This window comes from Emys orbicularis, chromosome 2, assembly GCF_028017835.1.
Source record: "Emys orbicularis isolate rEmyOrb1 chromosome 2, rEmyOrb1.hap1, whole genome shotgun sequence".
In the NCBI taxonomy this organism is placed as follows: Eukaryota; Metazoa; Chordata; order Testudines; family Emydidae; genus Emys; species Emys orbicularis.
In genome coordinates, this window is record NC_088684.1 from 48786339 (window position 1) to 48810419 (window position 24081).

A 24081-nucleotide genomic window follows, 5' to 3' on the forward strand; every position below is an offset into this window, starting at 1 on the left:
ATTAACACAGAAGTACTGTTTTGTACATTGAAAGATGCAAACAGCCAGCTGTGAAAGAAATATTCCCGTTATTATGATGTGATAGAATACATTTAACTCAGTAAGGGCTGGTCTATACTTAGCCGCTAGTTCGGCGGCTGGGGATCGAACTTCCGGGTTCGATTTATCGCGTCTGGTCTGGACGCGATAAATCGAACCAGGAAGCGCTCGCCGTCGACTGCGGTACTCCATCTCAACGAGAGGAGTACCGGGGAGTCGACGGGGGAGCCTGCCTGCCCCGTGTGGACCGCGTCTGAACCGCGGTAAGTTCGAAGTAAGGTATGTCGACTTCAGCTACGTTATTCACGTAGCTGAAGTTGCGTACCTTACTTCGACTTGGGGGGTTAGTGTAGACCAGGCCTAAGAGAAACAACTTGTGGGCTATATGCTAGAAGGAGAAAGCCAAGTATCATCCTACCGTAATGCTTCCTTTCCCTGCAGGTTTACCATTTTTAAACATTAATGGTCTTGTCAGCGTCTTGCTGGAGACGATCTGTCAAAACAAAAAGTTAAATTGTAGTAATAGCTCTTGACAATTAACAGTTTTTCACATTGAAAGAAACAGGTGGTGTTGCATGTTCCATTTTAGGAAAATATTCTACCATGAGAACTCCAGCATTACTTTTATTTCTTATAGCCTTCAATATGTTTGGATAATATTTAAAGATATGAACCTATATGCAACTTTGACTAATGGCAGAAGTAAATAAGTTAAGATAAACAAGAAATCCTTCATACCAATAATTTCAATAGTAGAATAATGACTTTTCCTGAAGAGCTGCTAAAGATGGCTTATATCTGACATGATACATATATATATGGCAGGGAGGATGCCTGAAATTGAGAGATTAGGCTATCCCTTAGTTCTTGACACATTGCATTTAGATTTATATATATGGCAAATAATTTAAGCAATCAGATTGCTGAAAAAGTACATTTTTGTTTTATATGCAGGCCTAAAAGATACAGTGTATGTTTATGTTTTATTTTGTTATTTTACCTACATTCAGAATTTCAGGTTGAACTTCTACTAGAACTCAGTTCCCCTTTGGGGGGGGGGGGGTCGAGGGGGGAGGAGACAGATCTTTTAAAAGAATGTGAGGAGACAAGAGAGACCAAACTTCTTTCAAAGATTCCTTTCATAATTTTATCTCAAACACAGAACAAACTGCATTGAGTAACAACATTAACAGGAAGACAAGGCCTTTTAGGAAGACAATTTACTTTTCCTTGTCTCTCACTGAAGCAAACAGTAATGAGAGCAACAAGAACCTTCATAAATAACTTTCAGCAATGAGCTGTTAGTTTCCCCATCTTGTAATCTCTAAACTTTCCTTCTAGAAGAAGCTTGAGTAGAAAAGCCGGCAACTTTGAATTCCATAGTTTCACTCTCCAATTAGATGCCCGTTATCTATGCAAATTAGCAAGTACAGAGAAGGAGTTCTTGCTGTAGGTAGATAAAATACTTGAGTTTTTCTAAAAATACTTGAGATTATTGTCCTCCCTCTAATCCCAGAATCGGATCTGCTAAATTAGCTCAGATGCACTGGAATCTGATGTCTTATTAAAAACCCTTCAAAATTAGCAATTCATATAATTTACTGATGTTTGTAATGTTTTGCAATCATGCCACATGATCTTGTTTTTGATCTCGCAGAAAGGAAGAGTATCAGGCTGCTGTTACACCGATAAAAGTTTCAGAAAATATACAATGCTTTAAGGTATTGATTTATAGCTATTATAGGATTTTCTATGGAGCCTGACTTAATAGCTCAAGTGGCATGTCATGGCAACAGCAGTTTGGACTCTACAAACATTTGGGTATTCTGGATGGCAGTGACTAACTATCATTTCTCATTTATTCCTAGTCCACCTCTATACAGAAATCTGCATAATTACAGCCATGGGTACTAGTATGGCTCCCCAATATGCCAACCTTTTCATGGGCTGCCTTGAAGAAGAATTTCTGGACAAACACAAGCATGAAACCAATGAGATACCTGAGATACATAGATGATATTTTCATCCTCTGGACAGACACCTAAACTACCTCAGGTTTTCACCACAACTTCAGCAACTACTACCAATACATAAAAGTCTCTCTAAACCATGCCCACACTAGCAACAACTTCCTGGACAGCAAGATCAGCTTCGACAGACAATATAAAAAAAAACCTCACGGATCACCACACCTACCTTCAGAGGTTCAGTAACCACCCCAAACATAGCAAGAAATGTTATCTACAGCCAGGCACTTAGATACCACAGAATATGCTCACAGGAGAAAGTCTGGGATAAACCCACTTAAAACTGCCTTCACCAAACAAGGACACTCAGAGAATTAGATCACTTTATGGAATGGGCCACCCAAATAACCCAACAGCAGAACCTGCTTCAATACAGAAATAAAACATCCTCTGACCACGCACCTCTAGTTGTCACCTATCACCCCACATTGGTACCAATATGGGTAATCATCAGAGAATCACAACACATACTCGAACCACATTCTAAAAGAAATCTTTTCTGAACCCCTACTTCTGGCTTTCAAACAATCCCCCCCACCCTCCAAGCTCATTATCAAAAGCAAGCTCCCCAAATACCAAGACACGCCAACTGAAAGTGGCGCCAGACCCTGCAACAACAACAGATGCAAAAGCTGAAGACATATCTCCACTGCTAGCATTATCGAAACCGTGTGTTGTGGGGGGGTGTTAAGATCCATGGATCCTTCACATGTCTATCACAACATGAGGTGTGCACCTCCTCAAAAGCACTAAATGCCCCAACAACAACTATGTGGGTGAAACCAGAGAATCACTATGCTCTTGAATCAACTTACGCAGAAAAATGATAAAAAACAAAAGTACCTTATCACCTTTGGGTGAACACTTTTCACAAAGCGATCACTCTATATCTGACCTCTCAGTCCTTATTCTCAAGGGAAATCTGAACAAAACCTTCTAAAGTTCGGCCTGAGAGCTTAATTTCACAGCTCTGCTAAATACTAAAAAGCATGGACTGAATAGAGATCCTGGATTTATGGCTTCTTAGAACAATCTATAACTCACTTAAACCCTTCCCCTCAGCCTCTCCCCCCTCCCCCCCCCCCCGGGCCGCCCAGAGGATTCAGGGGGTCTGGGGCAAAGCAGGGGAGCTGCAGCGCTTGTACTCACCCGGCGGCGGTCCGGGTCTTTGGTGGCATTTCGGCGGCGGGGGACCCTTCAGTCGCTCCGCGTCTTCGGCAGCACTGAAGGACCCGCCGCCGAAATGCCGCCGAAGACCCGGACCGCCGCCGGGCCAGGGCTCACGGGGCCCCTGGCAAATTGCCCCACTCTCTGGGCGGCCCTGCCCCCGCTCCCCCGGCCATGACTAGAGAAGTGTTAATAGGTCACTTGAATGATCCCTTGAAATGTGTGTTAACTACTCATGCTAAACAATCTGTACCATCTTGTATTTAGCTGTGACACATTTCCCAGACCTGAAGAAGAGCTCAAAATCTGGTCTCTCTCACCAACAGAAGTTGGTTCGATAAAAGATATTATCTCACCCTATTGTGATAGAGATAGAATATGCTCTCTCATTCTACAGTGACTAGCATACATTAGACAAAACCTCAAGACGACTGCTCACAGACTGATCTTATGTGCTGAACGGAGACAAAAACAAACTCGCAGAGACTCTTACGCTTGGTCTACACTAGGAAATTAGTGAAAAATCCACACACTTGAGCGATGCGGTTAAACTGACCTAACTCCCGGTGTAAACAGTGCTAGGTCGATGGGAGAATTCTCCCATTGACCTAACTACTGCCTCTGAGTAGATAATCTACCTCCCTGAAACCGGAGAACTCCTCTAGTCGACATAAGTAAGCAGCTGCAGCATTTTAAGTGTCAACAAATTAGCAGAGACGCCTATTCTTCACCTAAGAGTGCTATCCCCTCATATGAGCATGGTTATAGGTCAAGATGTATAAAAGAGGCACAGCTTAACGTAAGCTTACTATTACATAGTTTTAGTAGAAATCAAAGTGGGTAATAACATTGTGACACTACACCTCATATTCTTCATAGAAATAGTGTTATAATGTGATTATAGCATAACTATATGTTTTGTGCAAGATAAGGCATGTAAGATATCATTAGAAAGGTTATGATTTGCTGAATGTGATTACCCTATTTGTATGCAGGTATCATTTTTGTATTTAAAGTTAGGAATACTGACTATACATCTGTACTACAAAAGAGTGTTTCCAGCACTTGGTGAACACCCATCAGAAGACAGATGGCTAGCAGGGAACAAGTCAATGGACCATTAGGGAGAACAATGGGTCTTTGAAGATGCTAATCTCCCACCTTCCTGGGATGCTACAAAGGTCTTTGACTTACGGCTGCTTTGACACTGCCGGGTCATGTGATCATGTAACTTGGTATTGGACTCCATGATAGAATACCAGTATTTTTTCACTGGGGGGAGGAGGAAGAGAGAGAGAGAGAGAGAAGAGAAGAGGAAGGAACCACACTGGAAAACAAATGATTCCTGCCATTTGTAAAATCTATTTAAGGCAGGGGAGGGACATAATCAGGGTTTGTTCTTCACTGAATCCCTGCCCAGGATAATGGCTGGAAACATCAAAGGGCTTGTCTACACTGGCAATTTACATCACTGCAACTTTCTTTGCTCAGGGGTGTGAAGCAAAGCTTCACACCCCTGAGCCCCCAGCGCTGGGAGCTATGCCCCTCGTGGATTTTTTTTAAGAGTGTGCTGGGAGAGCTCTCTCCCAGCGCTTTGCCGCGACCACACACGCTACGTTAAAGCGCTGTCGCGGCAGTGCTTTAGCGTTGCCAGTGTAGACTAGTTCTAAGAAACAAGGACAAAGGCGGGGGTGGGGAAGAGAAGGACTGAGCCCAGGCTGGAAAAGGTGTCTGGCCTGTGAAAGAAATACCTGGAGTTTTAAGCTGCAAGCAAGAGCAGCTTGCCTTCAAGAACCTCTGCAATCTGACTAAAGCAACATTTAGGGTGAGAAATTACTACTTGTAACCAGATTCTTTAGTGTATTAAGCTTAGTTTGCGAGTTTGTTTTATTTGCTCAGTAATCTGCTTTGATCTGTTTGCTAATCCTTATAATCGCTTAAAATCTATCTTTTGTAGTTAATAAACTTGTTTTTGTTCTCTCTAAAATCAGTTTGTGGAATTCATAACTGAGGGGGCAAAAAGCTGTGCACATCTTCCTCCATATTGAGGGAGGGAGCAAATTTCATGAGCTTATGCTGTACAATACTCCGTGCAGCGCAATACGATACAATTTTGGGTTTACATTCCAGAGGGGGTGTGCACTTTAGTGCTGGGTCATTCCTTAGCTGAAGCCTTCCCATGCAGTGTTGATTTCAGTGTCTGTGTCTTTCTGCAGCTCGGTGTGTCCCTACCTGTGTGCGCACTGGAGGAGGCTTGAAGGCCTGGCTCAGCAGGACAGTGTAAGGAAGCCCAGGCTGGTGGAACAGGTGGGCTCAATGGTACCCCAGTACAGGTGGCACCCTGGGAGGCAGGGAGTAACCAGTCACAAACATATCCCCTGTAGTACAAGCTCAGGTGCGGTTTGAACTCACTTGTCCCAGAGTGCATTCAAATTCTCCCAGGAAGTCATCATCACTTAGATCAATGGTTTTGTTGTCAATGTCATAAATCCCAAATTTAAACTTCTGAACCAGTTCAAAGTAGTAATCAATTAGGAACCTCTTGGCGAACTTTGGGTTCAAGGAATTCTTAACCCTTTCTGTGCGATCAACCTGCAGATAGAAAAGTCACATTACCAAGATGTTCATCAACTGGCTCATACTACTATGCAGGTGGCCAAATCGATTCATCGCTCAAGCTAGGCTTCCAAGAGCCCTGCTAGGTGCAAGTAGAATAATATGCACTTCTGAACTCCTTTCATCCTAGTACAAAGTACTTTACAAACTAAATTTTACAAAATCCATGTGTGGTAGACAAGGCATATTTAAGGATCAGTTCTCCCACCAATGAAATGTAGTCACTTCTGGACATTTCATAAATAAAACTTAACATTTTGTCCAAAGTGAAGGCTGGGAGAGATGAACTCAGAAATAACATTTGAAAAACCTAATAGTCCTGATGAAATCATCATTTTGGACAAGAAGAAACAATGAGAGAATAGGAAGACATCAAATTATTAGAAAGGGCAACACTAGCAGTTTTGGGGGCAAGCACACACTACTCCATTAGAAGACAGAGCAGTTGCTGCTTCTGTGTTAGGTCCTCCAGTACACCAGAAGGCCTGCTGCCTGCCCATCTACTCTCTGCAGAGAGCAGGCCCCCCAGGAAATTACACTTAAGCTATGGGTACACCACAGAGCTTACAGCAGCACAGCTGCACCAATGCAGCTGCTCTATCAGTGCAGACACTCTATGCCGACAGGAGAGAGCTCTCCCATCGACTTAATTACTTCAGCCCCCACAAGCAGTGGTAGCTATGTTGGCGGGAGAAGCTCTTCTGCTGACATAGTGCTGTCCACACCGGTGCTTAGGTAGGTGAAACTTATGTTGCTCAGGGGGTGGCTTATTCACACCTGAGCAACATAACTTATACCAACTTACGTTGTAGTGTAGCCATAGCCTCAGATATTATAAGAGCTTAGATAAAACAAAATTAATACTCGCACGGTGCAGCTCCGTAGCAGGTTACATGTCTGTGATTGATACACACACACTCTCTGGCCCGAAGTATCTAGTAGAGTTGGTAAGTCATAAGAACTATTGAAAGTAACTCTAGTACCTCACTATTTTCATTGTTAGAAATATTCAGCCAGACTGTACTTTAAGAATATTCTAGGAAAAAGTGTAATACTCTACCTCATACCATTGCTGCCCACTTGTATTATGGAGAAGTACACACAGAGGGTCTGACTTTGAACCAACATCTTTATCCAGGAGATTGTTGCAGGAGATGGTCAGCTCCACCTTTGTTACACATTGTGCCGCCATCTGCTAATCTGGAAATAAGCAGAAGAACTAAATATTAAAAATAAAATAAATAAATAATATATAGACTCCAAAAATAAACAGGTGCAACCTAAAAACATCAGGAAGTGGGCATAGTATGAGCCTCTCAAGAGCAAGATTTGGAGCTCTAAATGCTACCTGGACAAGTTACAATATAAGGACATGTGCCAGTGTAACTAACTTCTAGCTTCGTTTAAATAAAAACTTCATTCCAATCATTAACGCACAAATTTGTATATACGATGAAAGATTCAGGCTTCTCAAACCAACTATTTGGGTACCAAATTAAGAAACTGGAAATAGCACTAGAAAACTATATCAATTAAATAAGGTACTTCTGGCACACCTTTCACCCTGAGTTCTTAAAGCACTTAATAAACATTAATTAATTAAGCTGCAAAACACTCATATGAAGGTCTTCACTGTCACAGAATACAAAAACTAATTAAAACTCAATGAAATGGAAAATTGGCAAATTGAGAGCGGAAATTAATTCTCACACCCCACACACAAGGGCTATTCCTTGATAGCCCTGTTTCAGTTTCCCAGAAGAGGCCCATACAGGGTGGGGCAAGGCACACTACATGGGTGTGATTTCTAAAGTGCACTAACTTGCTCTGCACTAATTGCTCTGCTGGTGTGCTTTAACATAGTGCTGTTTGAAACAATACTACATTAAAGCACATTAGGGAAACTTTAGTGAGCACCAGCAGGATCTGAGGCCCAGCTAATGCTCAACACATTAGCATGCCAGAGTACCTAAAAGCACAACCAATTCCCCCCCCCAAGCAGTTTTTGATTCTCACACCACAGTTCTTCTGCCTCCTCTCTTACCTGACAACCCCTTTCCCATATGAACAATTGAAACTTGTCTGCCTCCCCTCTTCGGCCTTCCAGGCTCCACTGCCTCCCCTACTATACAGCTAAGGCTATGTCTACACTGCACTTATGTCGTTAAAACTTTTAACAACAAAATGCACAGTGCTTCGTCGGCGGGAGACACTCTCTCGTCGATGAAGCTATGGCCCCTCATTGGGGCTGGTTTTATTATGTTGTCTGGAGAGCTCTCCTGGTGACAAAGAGCAGCTACACTGCTTACATTACAATGATGCGGCCTAATTCTGGAAACAGAGCAGTTAAATGCAGCAGAAGAGGAAAAAGGTGCCCTCTGCACAGCAACTTTAGTAGAAAAAAAGAATAGCAGTGAATCATTGTGAATGCAATACTCGGTCTCCAACTCCATTGCCTGGGACAAGCAGTGCTCTTGTCTGGAACAAAAACCAAGCGTTCAAACTGTCCCAGTCAAAACAGAACTGCACGTAAAAACTACCATTTATCTGAGCATGGGGCTCCTAAATTTGAATCCTAGCTCTTTGCATGAACACCTTCTGTAGCCTGACCTGGTCCCTTAACCTCTTCCACCTCAGTGTCCCAAATGTGAAATGTGGATAATAAGTCACCTACCTCCCAGGGACGTTGGAAAGATTAACTGGTGAATGTTCGTACAATGGTTTGAAGATTTAATCATTAAATATCACTATGAAGCGTTAAGAAACAGGTTTCTTATTTTACTTGAAAAACCTAACCAAACAGCATATTTGGCCATAATGACACCAGGTTGATCTTTTCTTTTGCTGTTTAATGACCCAGTACTCTATTTATAGTGCAGCTGTACATAGCCAAGATAGATCCAGCACAGTAGGAATGACTTTAGATTTCCTCAAAATTAGATGTTAAAGTAATTTCTTCCAGGCCTTCAACAGATTGCTCTCCCTGCAGCTATACAAAAGATTTCTATCCAGCTTAAACACTCTGGTTTCCATGTTTTCTGATATCTGAACTCTTCGGGCTATAGTTTAATAGGAACACTTAGCACAACTGATGAGAGGAACTGGATAATCCTTGATTCTTTAAAGCTTCTAAAGAAGCATGACTTCTAATTTAAGTTTACTTTTAAATTTTAGCAGACAATAGCTCAGTGATATTTGGTCAATGATATTTTTCAATATTTTAAAAAACTGCTACATCATAGGTCTTGAATTGTGATATAATCCACACATGGACCAGGCTGCGGTAAATATTAAAAGTAAAATTTAAGAAACACCACATCTATTCATGGTTCCTTTCGTGAGTGCATGTCATAGTCTCTTTTAAAAATGGCTACCTTGCTGATAGAGAGGGGAGAAAAGCAAATGAGCACATTTGAGTGGCAATTCACTTTCCCTTCCCACATCCACTGAAAGATGTAGCCAACATTTATTAGTGACCTTGAGAAACATACATGTGGAGGGAGAAGAAAGTTGTGGAGTAGGTTGGGACAGGCAAAGATTGTATTTTGAGTGACGCCCCCGATCTTTCTCCCAATTGGTTACTGTTCAGTATCTGCCTACCTTGGTGAAGTCAGTCAATAGTCTCCCTCCATCCCCGGTTTTAGCAAAAAGCCCAAGTCTCAAATCACCGAAAGTGGTACCAATTGATACCCTTGTTGAAGTTTCAGATAAGAGGCCAAGGACTGAATGAACACACCCCTGGCGTGACCCTATACACCAGCTGGGTTTTCAGAAGAGTTAACTACAAAAAAGTATTTTCTTGCTAAAAGCTGGTAACAAGTCTAAGATAATTAGGGTGTGCTGAATCCAAATATGGTTGTTGCCAAGCTGTATGTTGTGTATGAAAGCCTTTACAACGAGAGCAAAGTAACACATGGTAATAGCTAGTGTGTAAATCTTTATTTTCCTTGTTTAGGATTAACATACTTCCGTTGGATCTTCATGAGCTATAAGATGCAATAAAAGTGATCAAATAACACGCACAACCTTTTCATAAAGTTATTGAACTTCAGTTTATTATTTGCAAGAGGTACTAGAAATATTTTAATGTTATACAACCATGACAGCACGTTTACATAGCTCTTATAACTTGCACAATAGCACCTTGAAACAGAAGTACACAAGCTGATTTAACTATCAGAAATACAACACAATCAGAAAACGTCTGTTTCTAAAATAAGTGAAAATATTTTCCTGACTAAACATTAAGTACATATCTTAAAACACACAAAAGTTCATGTTGTACTTTTTCAAGCTTTGGTATATGGTGGCAAATTGAATCAACATCTTATTAGGTCATTTTGGCACATCTACTTATTTGATAATACTGCAGTTCTGCATTCACTTTGCACTCCCAGTCAGTACCTGGCCTGAGCAAGGGAAGCTAATAATCCAACCAGTGGACCAAATTTGATGATGAATCCTGGTCATGTGCCCACCTGAGGCACAATAAGAAGAATCACTAAGTATCAGGTACACTGGAACAAGGTGGTGTCAGTTCTCTATATCTGCACGTGCCTGTACGAACTCATGCTCTCCTTCACTTCGCTGACTTCTGCACCCTGTTGTGCAGCCACAGAGTATTGCCTCCATGTAATCTGTGGGTACTGGTGGCAATGACATGAACCGAGGCACCAGATCTCTGTCCTCTTGTTTCCAGCCCATTGTATTTGGAGGAGAAACTATTGGATTTGGGCAGTGGGTTTGTCTCCAAACTAGTGCCTGGTAGCAAGCTCTGCGCATGCGGAAGAAAAAAGCATTACTTGGTGGGGGGTAGTGTTTCTTATGACCACAAGTGTGTGAACAAAATGGTGCATGCTTCTTTGCCTGTGTTGTGGACCATACATCTTACAAGAAAATGCTTCTGTACTTTTCACCTTCTCCAGGTCATTCAATCCAAGCTGTGTCAGAAATGGATGGTATCACTGGAAAGTGAGGGCTGAGTAGGTCTTGGTGATGCCTACAATTCCACCTCTCTTTCTTGGCTCTGATCAGAGATCATTTGGTTGACCTTCTGTCATGATCTCTTGACAAGGAGTTCCAGCAAGGGAACCTGGAGTACTTGAGATGGAAGTTGATGCATTTCTGTGACGTAGGTGGTACCCTATCTTGCATATTTTGTGTGGTCATAATCACAAGTAGTATTCATTTGAGGGTGAAGAGAGGCAGCTCCCAACTTCCTTCCCTCTGGGCACTGCTGAACATGAGCAGTATGGCCATGTACTACCACCACAACCTGAAGTTCACACTACCTTCACCTTTGCCAGTCACAAATGTGGAGGTGAGATTTTGAAATCTTTGTGAAGTACGAACTGACAAGAGCTTACCATAAGAATGTGACTGATATGCTTTAACAACATCCCCTTTAATCTCTTGATCATGCATTGCTATTAAGTCCAAGAGTTGTGGATGAAATAGGCACCACAATACTTGAAATGTAATTTTGTGGACCAGCATCGCTGACATATGACTTGCCATTCATAGCTTGTTCTGTTGAGTTAGTTCCAAAAACTCAACTTTCAATCCAGGCACTTGCTAGCTTTGGAGCCTGTGTGTGCTGGTCTAAGTTCCTGAAAGATATGGAGGCCGCCTAATCATGGAATAAGTCACTCTCTGGTGTGTCCCATTTTACTACCACCAGTTTACAGTAGAGAGCTTCAACAATAATTAGAATCATGTACTGCTGCCTGAACACTGACAACATGTTTGCATCTCCATACAACCATATTGAGGGTGCCTAGCTTATGGGCAAGGTCTTGAATAATTGGCAAGTATCCAATAGTAGTTATTCCTGGTTCTGTTGTCATATGCAATATGCAACTGGTTGAAGTGTGTCCATCCACACTTTGCATTCTCCTCTGTTTGATGTTTAAAGATAAAGGCCCCTTAGAAACTCTTTCCTGCACTGCAGCTTTGCAGTTTTCTTCAGATTCAGAGTACCACTCTTTGCAAACACAGTCTGTCAATATTGGTTTAGCTTCACCATTTCTTATATTGGCTGCTATGATCACATCAATTGCATCAGAAACACTAAGTGTGCTGTTTGAGGGCTTAGATCATTCAAGATCAAATTAGAGGCTTGGCCCTCTTTGCCAAGCAGCAATGTGGGTTGCATGGAATTTTGTTGTTGTTGTTGCCATCCAGAGAAGCATAATTTATGTCAACATTGTCAGCTGTATATCAAACAAGTTTCCTGGGAACCATATTGGAAGGACCAGCAGCAACATTCTCAGCATCTAGCTTGGAGGGTTTTCTATGCTAAGGCTGTATCCATCTTCAGGATTGCTTCTTAACTAATACAGTGGCCAGACTGATGGATAAGATTAACAAATTGTCTTGACCTTGTTTCAAGACAAATATGGTTCTGTGTCCATTTCTTTCCACCATATACAACATCTTGAGCTATACTATGCACCTTGAATTTCACTGATTCTTGTTTCTCAAAAGTGTCATCAGAATAGCCCTGTCATAACTATAAAGGGAAGGGTGACAGCCATACTGTGTACAGTACTAAAGTCCCTCCTGGTCAGAGACTCTAAAATCCTTTTACCTGTAAAGGGTTAAGAAGCTCGGGTAACCTGGCTGACACCTGACCCAGAGGACCAATAAGGGGACAAGATACTTTCAAATCTTGGGGGGGGAAAGGCTTTTGTGTGTGTCCTTTGTTTAAGGGGTTGTTCGCTCTTGGGACTGAGAGGGACCAGACATCAATCCAGGTTCTCCCCATCTTTCTAAACAAGTCTCTCTTATTTCAAAATTGTAAGTAAAAGCCAGGCAAGGCGTCTTCGATTTACTTTGTTTTCTCAACTTGTAAATGTACCTTTTACCAGAGTGCTTATCTTGTTTGCTATACTTTGAACCTAAGACAGAGGGGATTCCTCTGAGCTCTTAAAGTTTGATTACCCTGTAAAGTTATTTTCCATACTGATTTTGCAGAGATGATTTTTACCTTTTGCTTTAATTAAAAGCCTTCTTTTTAAGAACCTGATTGATTTCTCCTTGTTTTAAGATCCAAAGGGGGTTTGGATCTGTATTCACCAGGAGTTGGTGAAAGGAAGGAGGGGGGAAGGGTCAATCTCTCCTTGTTTAAGATCCAAGCAGTTTGGATCTGTATTCACCAGGGAATTGGTGAAAGGTTTCTCAAGGCTTCCCAGGGAGGGAATCCATCGAGAATGGTGGCAGCGGGACCAGAGCTAAGCTGGTAGATAAGCTTAGCAGTTTTCATGCAGGCCCCTACATTTGTACCCTAAAGTTCAAAGTAGGGATACAGCCTTGACAAGCCCTCAAGAGATTGGCCTTCATACAGCAGGTGCAGGAACATGTACAGGCTATGTGGAATGCAAGGAGCTGCATCATTCTGACACTGAAAACTTTGTGACCAGGGTGTGACAAAGTATCTCCCCAAATTTTCAATGCAACATGCACCAGTGACAGAAATATTTCCTCTTGTGGATGGTAAATGGGAATGGCTATCATCACCTTGAAAAGAATACATCATTTGTCAGATGGATATATTATTTATACTTGGCTGGAATGAAGAGTGGTTGTCTCTCAGCAGGAGACCATTCAGGCAATGAAATGAAATGAAATAAAACCCCAATATCAGCTTGGAGTTTTTCCTTGAATGAAGCTCTACAACGGATATAGGAGGGTAGAATTTCAATGTCAGTTTCCTTTCCAAGATTACAGTAACAATGCCAATCATCAGATAGCTCCAAAACATGGCAGTGACTGACTATACGCTGAAGCTCAGTTTGAAACCAAAGCAAGGCTGCGTCAGTAATTTCAGTGCATTCTCTCGTTTTCCATCACAGACAGACCTTATAAATGGGATGTAACTAGGTAGGTGGGACTTGCCTTCAGCAGCTATGAGGTCATTTACTCCAACTTAACGAACATTCATTTTGTGGTCAAATACAGCTAGTTTCATTATCCATTCACTCATCTCGAATGTAGTAACAGGTGAGTCTCTGTTTAGAGTGCACTTCTTGACAAAACATGCAGCATCTCAAGCCTACAGGTGTCACAGAACTGGACTGTCTTGTATTATGGCCACTGGTGTCTTCACTGAAATCACTAAAGCTTGCCACACATGATATCAGTTGCAAATGCTCTTGCTTTCCATATCCTCTGAATTTTGCCTGTGTCTATGTATCAGGAAAATCAACGTCTATGCCACACAACTGATACTGTCTGTTCTGAAAGAAAGATGAACTGAATTTTGTTAATGGCCTCTGACTTTGATATCTTGCAGACTATTTCTAATGGCTGTTGCCTGCCCTGTTTTATGTAATCTTTGTTCACCTGCTTCACGCACATCTTTAATTGATTCTTGGCAAATAATGCAGAGATTGCAGGAAACTGGATGGATCTCTTGACACTTACTACTGGTTTCATGATTTACCTACAACTAACCAATGAGTGTCATAAACCACCACCTCATCTAAACTACTGTTGCTCTAACTGTAAAAAATTACTATCCTATGCTAATTCTGCTCTAACTACAAAGCATTATGTACTATAAAACATAGTAAACATGCAAGAATGATTTCACATATTACAAGAAATATAACTTGTGTTATGATTAACTTATTCCTAATATTAGGATATATGCATGACTATATGCAATAGCCAGTTGACTATCAGGGTGCAAGAGGTGTTAACGCCATGGTATATGCCTTCTCATTTCTGTTCTGAATAGACTGAGAAGGAATTATGCTAAACAGTTTGATTTTGCTGACAAGTTCATACACACACTGTTGGTATAACAAACATTTCTGGTGAATTTTGGCAGCCATATTTCTTTGCAAATTTGAGGGTCTAAATGTCAAAATGCAGCTTGGTAATAGCCATTTTTGAAATCCGCAGGTTCCAGTTATGTTAAAAAAAGCTGTTAGCAACTTTTAATAAAAAAATACCTCTAGATGCCTTAGAGAGTATTGATTCTGAGATTTCCATCTAGTCTATTATTGCTGTTGAAGAGTGCCAGAATAACAGCTGTGGATACTGTCAATATGCCTTTACAGAGTGGAAAAGATGCTAGTCAATTTGTGCCTTTACTGTGGAGAGAGCACTTCAGAGATTTCTGTCACCTTTTGATTGCACTAAATCCACTTTACCCAATAAATAAATAAAAAAGCATTAATGGGGAAAAATAAAAAGATTTTGTTTTGAATCACTAATTTGAGCTGCCTACCCTGATGGTTTCCATTAAAATTCCATTAACATTGGCTAAGATTTGTGAACATTTCTGGAAACTTTAAAAGAATTTCCAAGAACTGTCTTGCGATAAAATTATTACATATCACCTACATGTCTATGAGCCCTGTAAGTGAATAGTCAGTGCGGGAAATTATTGTACACAGGGCTAGTGAAATATTTATTTATACACCTATAATGCTCAAATACAGTAGGGTCTATATAAGGAGACAATGATTTCCCAGATAAAAACACAAGCACACAACTTCTAGGCTCCTGAAATGACAGCTGTTTAGCCAGGCCGGAAGGCTAGAGATCAACTGAGTTAACAGTGAAAAGATGACTGGATTACTGAGAAGGGGGATGAATCACCAGGGGTAGTCCAGAGAACCTCAATGAGTTCTGAGAGGGAGCAAAGCAAGCAGAGACAGAAGAGTCTATAGGGTCATTCCAGGGTCCCAAGGTAGAAAATAGGTAGCTATCCGGCAAGCATATAGGTTGGTTTATTGTTCCTAACATTTTTTAAATGCTTTTGTTCTCAATAAATGATACTTTGCATAAAGGAGATAGTTTGGTCATTGTATCAACTGTTGTCATTGCTTTCAGAGGGAACAAAACGGCAGAAGTCTACTACACATATGGGTGGCCTGCTGAGGCAAATCACAATTGATACCACAGGACTGCCACCCAGGACAGACCTGAGAATGGGAGAACAGTGTGATTTCAGATTTGAGGCCAGAAACCTGAGAGGTGGGTGAACTCGATGAGATGAGTAACTTTAAAAGAATCTCCAAAGAGTGCCTTATGATTTTATTCAGATGTAATGGAAAGATTTATTTTTCTGAAAGTTATAAAATCTTGGCTTTTCTTCAGTCTCATCTTTTTTGTTTACACACAAAAAACAAATACATTCCTGCCCCCCAAAACACCTATAAAGTGATGGTCTAAAATAATCAGATGGCAAGAGAAGAATAAACAGCAATTCCAAGACAGCAACTGCTTTGTCATAGCCATAAACTTAGCAACTAACTAATCAATCAATAAAACTCGCCAAATAGTTCATTGTGAATAACATTTAATGAAGTTTTTTTGCTTTCTGTCTACTACGCATTTGTGAATTCATATTTGTTATACAACCTGCTCAAGCTGGTTGATACTTCTCCACGCCAGAGTAATAAATCAGAGCTCCACCAAGTTAATGTATCATTGTGTAGGCTCATTCTTGCAGCACATTAAATACTATGTATTTTGTAGACAGCAAGAGCCCAGTTTAGCAAGAGTCCAACCCAATTCTCACTGACGTAAATAGAAAGACTCACTGACTTCAGCAGGCTTGGGATCAGGCTCTAATGGAAGAGTTTTTTGTTTATTTTTAAAATAAAGACACGCAGAAGAGAAGACTGAACAATAAGAAGTACTGCCATACGCCAACAAAATTGTAACCCTGTTTTGTAACAGGCTTTAATTATTAGCTGAACATTCATCAATGTTTCTGAAACTGCCAGAATGAACTCCCCAGATATTTATGCACGTATGTGTGAAGGAGGTTAACTTAACATTTTAAAAGGAATTTCCATTTTAAAAATAGAAACTTAATCAAATGTTCTGTGCAGAAGGAAAGTGGTCACAAACATTTTTTTTAAATGAGTATTTACCAACTGTTACTACCAATATATTGCATTTCTTTCCCACTAAGGCCTTTTTTTATATTACAAATATTTTGCCAGCATATCCTCTTAGTGCAGATGCTGTGTAAGCCAACAGAAGGAGCTTTTCTTTTAGCGTAACGACGCCTCCTGACACACTTCTGTTGGCACAGTTGCGTCTACACTGGGGTATTTGTTAGCATAGCTATGTCAGTTAGGTCTGGTCTACACTAGGGGGGCGGGAGGGGAAAAATCAATCTAAGCTACGCAACTTCAGCTACGTGAATAACGTAGCTGAAGTCGACGTACTCAGTTCTACTCACCATGGTGTCTTCACTGCGGTGAGTCGACAGCGGACGCTCCCCTGTCAACTGCGCCTCTCACTCTGGTGGAATACCGGAGACAATGGGAGAGCACTGGGCGGTCGATTTATCTAGACTAGACATGATAAATCTACCCCCACTGGATTGATTCTGAGGGTAATGTAGACAAGCCCTTAGGGAATGCATTCTGATCCTCTCCCCCCTCCACACTCTAATGGACATAGCTATGCTGACAAAACTTTGTAGTGTAGACCTGGCCTAAAACAAGAAAATAACTATGATCTCTCAAATACCATTATGTGGTAACTCAGGGGCGGGCAAACTTTTTGGTCTCAGGGCCACATCGGGTTTCCAAAATGTATGGAGGGCTGGTTAGGGGAGACTGTGCCTCCCCAAACAGGCAGGCATGGCGTGGCCTGGCCCCCTCCCCCTATCCGACCCCCCCTGCTCCCTGTCCCCCGACGGCCCCCCTGGGACCCTGGCCCCATCCACCCCTCCTTGTCCCCTAACCACCCCCAAAACTCCTGTCCCGACTGCCCCCGCCACCCCATCCAACTCCCCCTCTCCTTCCTGACTGCCCCGCCCCCCCGAGACCCCTATTCCATCCAACCACCCCTTCTCACTGACCACCCCCGGAACCCCTGCCCCTGACTGCCCCCCGCCGCCCCATCCAACTCTGCCTCCCCTTCTTGACTGCCTCCCTCCCCCAGAACCCTTGCCCCCATTCAACCCCCCTGTTCCCGCCCTCTGACCGCCCCGACCACCACCCCGAACTCCCCTGCCCTCTATCCAACCCCCCTGCTCCCTTACTGCGCTGCCTGGAGCACCGGTGGCTAGCGGTGCTACAGCCGCACCGCTCAGAGCACCAGGACAGGCTGCCGTGCCGCCCGGCTGGAGCCAGCCACACCATCGTGCAGCACAGAGCACCGGGGTCAGGCCACGGCTCTGCAGCTGCGCTGCCCGGCAAGAGCTCGCCGCCCAGAGCATTGTGCCGGCGGCGCAGTGAGCTGAGACTGCAAGGGAGGGGCCGGGTGCTAGCCTCCTGGGCCAGGAGCTCAGGGGCTGGGTAGGAGGGTCCCGTGGGCCGTAGTTTGCCCACCTCTGTGGTAACTGATGAATCAGTAAAGTCAACATTTGCTTGTCTTTCAGCATAAGTAAAAGCTATAGTCATACAGCAGGTACAGGAGACAGAGAGAGAGAGGCTTGCTTGCCTGTCAAGTAGAAAATTGAACCAAATTGGGAATGTACCATGAAGCAATTATCACAGTTCAAGGAAACTGCACCTATATTTCCTCTAACTGGTCCAACAAAGGCATCCACTTTCAGGCGTCCAGCTCCCCATTCATTGCCTTTCTTGGGTGGATATCTGTGTCTCACTTCTTCTGACCAGGGTATTTCCAGACTGCACTGTATTTCCCTGCCTTCCGTGTGTTATTTCCAGAAGAGACAGGCTGCCCAAGCATACCTGCCTGCTTTCTCTTCAGAGACTGAAAACAGAATGATTGTCAACACTTGAGAAGCACACAGATCTTTCAATACTACACAAATCTTTCAATGTATGCCTATTTTATTCTTAAGGTAAAAAAGCACTACAGAGAAAACAACAAAACAAAAAAAGAACCTACATATATGCTAATAAGCTTACCAGGCACCACCCAACCCAAACATGGATTGTGGCAGCAGCAGTCCTTCAAATTCCCATCAAAGGGGGATTCCTTGTGGCTGCAAATTAATCTCAGCATCGGCTCAGAACAAGCACCCAATCTTATGGGGCTTCAGTATGCCCAGACCTTCCAAACCTATCCAAAGGATTGGGGATGTCTGTGGACCAAGGTTCCTGTCTGTTTGCTGGATGCTTCAAAAAAAATCTTTTTTGTCCCTCTCTGTCGGTCCCTGGAGAATCCAGTTTGAACTAGTATATGCATAGCTCTCCAGGGGGTAGCTTCAAAGGGCTGATAACCAGAAGTAGCACATTAGCATCCTCCTCCCTACCAGAGAAGGTACATACAGTGTACCACCACCACATACACAATTGCATTTTTAAAACAATGGAACCCAAAAATATTAACTCATATTCAATAAGGTTTAAATTAATTCTCTAAGGTTCGGTCAGGATATTACCAGATAATGTCAGTCTGTCAGTCATTACTGATCTTGAGTACTGTTATTTTAAATTATGTCTAAAATAAGGGCAGGACTTAGCTAGTTTCATAAGGATGAGACCTATTAAAACTGAATTGATTTTTAATTTGAGGTTTAAATAAATGTAATAATAATATATCTTTATTAGATCAGAAGACGTAATTCACAGCATTGCAAAAGAAACCTGTAAATTATAAATGCACCAATCAGAGCAGAGGACAAAAAGACCAGGAATTTAAGATGCCATGCACATTAGTTAATCTCCCTCTAACACAGTGAGCAAGATTCAGCTAACCAGACTCTGCCAGGAACACCCAGGCATATGATAATTATTAAATCATAAAAAATAAGGGAGTCAGAAGTGTCTGGACAGTCAAAAGAAGGGTCCTAATGGGGAAACTGAGAAACACTTAAATAGATCATATATTATGAAGGTACAGTAAAACCTCAGAGTTACAAGCACTTCAGGAATGGAGGCTGTTTGTAACTCTGAAATGTTCGTAGCTCTGAACAAAACGTTATGGTTGTTCTTGCAAAAGTTTACAACTGAATATTAAGTTAACAAAGCTTTGAAACTTTACTATGCAGAAGAAACATGCTGCTTTCCCTTTATTTTTAGTAGTTTACATTTAACACAGTACTGGTTTTGGGGGGGGGGGGTGTCTTCTGCTGCCTGATTGCATACTTCTGGTTCCAAATGAGGTGTGTGGTTGACTGGTCAGTTGGTAACTCTGGTGTTCAAAACTTGAGGTTCTACTATATGGGGATACCATTTCCTGTTGATCAGAAGCCAGCAGCTAAGTAGCTGGCTGATAGGCAGACTGGCTGATTAGCTCCACTCACTGCACCTGAGAAAGAGCTGGAACTTAATTAGCTGACCCTTATGAAAGAAGGCAGCACAAAACAGAGGAAGGCTGCAACACCCTCCAGAAAGTGGAGGAGCTAGGGGGTGGTGGGCTGTGTTCTCAGTGGACTGCTACTGGAGCTACTGCAGAGAGGAATTACGCTAGAGACCAAATGGACAAAAGGGAGACTTGTGTGAAGTCGTTAATTGTTGTGACTCTGAGGTAAGAGCCACAAAATTTTGGGCTGCTAAAGTTACTAGTTTGGGGGACAGGCTTGGGAAAAGGTCTACTTGACCTGCACAGACTTTTGAGGGAAGAGTCTGTGAGGTTTTGATTTGTTTTGTTAAGAATGCTTAAAATAAAACTAACCATGTGGGATACAGTTTCCCTGGATTCTTTGAAAGACCTCAGACTGAATTACTCCAGGGCGTGAGCTCAGAAATAAGCAAACACTGTTCTGGTAGAAGGAGGGCGCTATAAAACAGCGTGGATTTGATTTAAATCACTAGTCAGGAAGACTATTTAATCATGGATTTCTACATCAAAGTGCATTCTTATTGGTTGTTATAACCTTAATACATATTCTTCACAACTCAGAAATAGATGTAGGTTTCATTTTTAGAAGGTACACACTACACATTTTTAAAGTGATTTTGAAAACTTTTCAGATTAGTTTTACAGCTATATCAGAAAATGAATGATTGTTTGGTTATTTCATTTACCAAAGTTAATTGAAGCAGATATTTATGAAGTCATTGGGAGGTGAACTAGCTCCAATTCAACAGGTTAATCATTAATATTTGGAGGATTTTCTTACCATGCTGTATTAGGAGGAGACCACCACCAGACAGACGTTTCAATTGTTTTATTTAACTAAAACAACAACGTTATGTATTCTGGATTTTTTTTCTTCAACAGCAAACATAATATTTTAACAAAACAAGCATATGATTTTTTGAATTTAGTTAAACATTTGTTTTTTTAAAAATCAGGTTTGTTTTTGTTAAAATTGTTTTTAACTAAAATAGTTAAATGAAATATTTTTTAAAAATCCCAAAAATTAATAGGCTATATCAGCCAAGTCAACATGAGAAACTAAAAATATTGGCTTCTGCAGCTAAATCAGTCATCTTCACCTTCATTTTCCTGTTTCTTCATAATCTGGAAGAGAAAAACAAGCTTTCCTGCTTTTTCAGGTCGCAAACAATTTCTCAATTTGGAATGAATTAGTCCAAAGGAAGAAAATATTCTTTCTACACCAGCAGAAGAAGCTAGTGCTGTTAAAAGGGAGATGATTATCATTTCAACAGTCTCTGAATCCAAGTGCTTAAGTGACATCCACCAGTTCAGTGGTGTGACTTTCTTTAAAACATCAGCAGCAAACATACACTTCTTGAATGGTTCACCCTTAGCTCTGAAGTTTATTATAGTTGGCATTATGGAGGGATGATTGTTGGACGTCCACGTCCTAGCCAACTCCTCTTCTTCAGCAGTGAAGGTTTGACCCTGGTACTGAATATTGAGAATTCTGCAAGAAAGTGAGCTGGAGATAGAATCATAGAAGATTAGGGTTGGAAGAGACCTCAGGAAGTCATCTAGTCCAAGCCCCTGCTCCAAACAGGACCAACACCAACTAAATCATCCCAGCCAGGGCTTTGTCAAGCTGGGCCTTAAAAACCTCTAAGGATAGAGATTCCACCACCTCCTTAGGAAACCCTTTCCAGTGCTTACTACCCTCCTAGTGAAATAGTGTTTCCTAATATCCAACCTAGACCTCCCCCACGGCAACTTGAGACCATTGCTCCTTGTTCTATCTGTCACCACTAAGAACAGCCTAGCTCCATCCTCTTTGGAACCCCCCTTCAGATAGTTGAAGGCTGCTATCAAATCCCCCCTTCACTCTTCTCTTCTGCAGACTAAACAAGCCCAGTTCCCTCAGCCTCTCCTCGTAAGTTTTGTGCCCCAGCCCCCTGATCATTTTCATTGCCCTCCGCTGGACTCTCTCCAATTTGTCGACATCCTTTCTGTAGAGGGAGGCCCAAAACTGGACGCAATACTCCAGATGTGGCCTCACCAGTGCTGAATAGAGGGGAATAATCACTTCCCTCGATCTGCTGGCAATGCTCCTACTAATGCAGCCCAATATGCCATGAGCCTTCTTGGCAACAAGGGCACACTGCTGACTCATATCCAGCTTTTCATCCACTGTAATCCCCAGGTCCTTTTCCGCAGAACTGCTGCTTAGCTAGTCAGCAGCGGTGCATGGGATTCTTCCGTCCTAAGCATAGGACTCTGCACTTGTCCTTGTTGAACCTCATCAGATTTCTTTTGGCCCAATCCTCCAAATTGTCTAGGTCACTCTGGACCGTATCCTTACCCTCTCCCCTCAGCTTAACGTCATCCGCGAACTTGCTGACGGTGCACTCTATCCCATCGTGCAGATCATTAGTAAAGCTGTTGAACAATACCAGCCCCAGGACCGACCCCATTCATTTGTCCCATTTGTTTTTTTAATGCTTGTAATTTAATTCTGCCATTGCATATTTCTCTCTTTAAGATATCACTCAGTTCCTTCCAAATTTCAACAGCATCAGCAATAAAACAGCTATTTCCCTGCATTTTGTTCAAGACTACAGAAATAGGCTTCAGGATACTCAGCACGTGTTCAACATTTCTCTTAAACCCAATGTCAAGAACTTTGGCTGTGACAGTGCCATCTATTTTTTCCATGATTTTGTTCACAAACTGTCATCAGATTAGGCCAGTTCTTGATATAGTGCTCAAAACAGTCCACTACTGAGTTCCATCGCACATCTTGTGGAAGAGTTAGCGTGGTTCCTCCCACCTTTTTCAGAGCAGCTGCTGCAAAATAGTTGTTACGGAAGTATTTTGCAATTTCAACAACATTACCCTTTATGTCTGGAACACTGAAGTCTCTGGCTAGGATGTGCATCAAATGAGCATTGCAACCGTATGTTAGTAGCTTGGGACTCTTCACTCTCTTCTAAATTTCTTCTCATCTTGGATACATTTGCAGCAATGTCTGTGACCAAGCTGCGTAACTAGACATTTGAATTTCCGCCCCCACACACACAGTTTGTTATAGCTTTTACTGCTACTTCTTGTAAGTATTCTGCTGTGTGTGCATTTCCTGATGTATCAATTGTTTCTGTAAGGAAGCCAGTCCCTTCTTCTGTTATCACACAAACACATACAACAGGATCATTGTGGACATTGCTCCACCCATCAGAACTCAGGTTAACAATTTCACCCTCTAGTTCTTTTGCACACTGCTCATTTTCTCTTTCATACACTTTATCCAGCAAGTTGCCTGCAACATCTGCTCTGTTGGGTGGACTGTATCCTGGTCCTAATGACTGAACCATGTTAATGAAGTGTGGGTTCTCAATCATATGGAAAGGAGAGTTTGTTGCATAAACAACCCGGGCAATTTTTATATCAATTACCTCTTTTTGTAATCTGCTAGTTCTTATCACAAGCTTATCTATGGTTGTTTCTGGATGATGGAGATTTTTTTTCTTTTTGCTAGAGGTGATATACTGTGGCTATGTGACACACCTGATGTGACTGAAACACTGTCATTGGCAGACAACTCTGAAACGATAGAAAATGATGGTGGTCTTGAAGGTGGATAGTATTCAGAATCCTGTATGTTGAGGATGGATTCTCCTAAACAAAATATGTCAATGCAGTTATTTAATTATTACCACCATACTGCTCATTTAGTATTACTCATTGCATTCACTGACACTACAGTAGTACTTTAAAGGTGAAATTGGAAAAGGAAGATCTGCCTATTTCAGCTATTTTTTAATCACAACTGCATCTAAAATGCTAGTACCATAGAGTAACAACTATATTTTTTGCTCAAATATGAGAATTCAAGAATAGTCCAGAAGGAAGACAGGCAGTCCTTAAGAAAGAAGTATGAAATAAAAAAGTTAACCAACCTAAAGATCCTGCATATTCAGACATGTTCCTTTCTTCAATGCAGCTTCCTCCTGAGAAGGAACACTTC

General features: G+C 41.8%; 1 protein-coding gene across 1 annotated transcript in view; it reads right to left on the reverse strand.

Annotated features, from left to right (window-relative positions):
- Positions 1-24081, reverse strand: part of CPNE3 (copine 3) — a 68414-nt gene that overhangs the window by 27669 nt on the left and 16664 nt on the right. The window contains exons 2-4 of the mRNA XM_065400068.1: positions 6910-7049; positions 5646-5825; positions 458-532 (exon numbers count right to left, since the gene is read on the reverse strand). Of these exons, the coding sequence (XP_065256140.1) occupies positions 458-532; positions 5646-5825; positions 6910-7041 (387 nt within the window). The 5' untranslated portion in view covers positions 7042-7049. The remainder of the gene's footprint in view (positions 1-457; positions 533-5645; positions 5826-6909; positions 7050-24081) is intronic.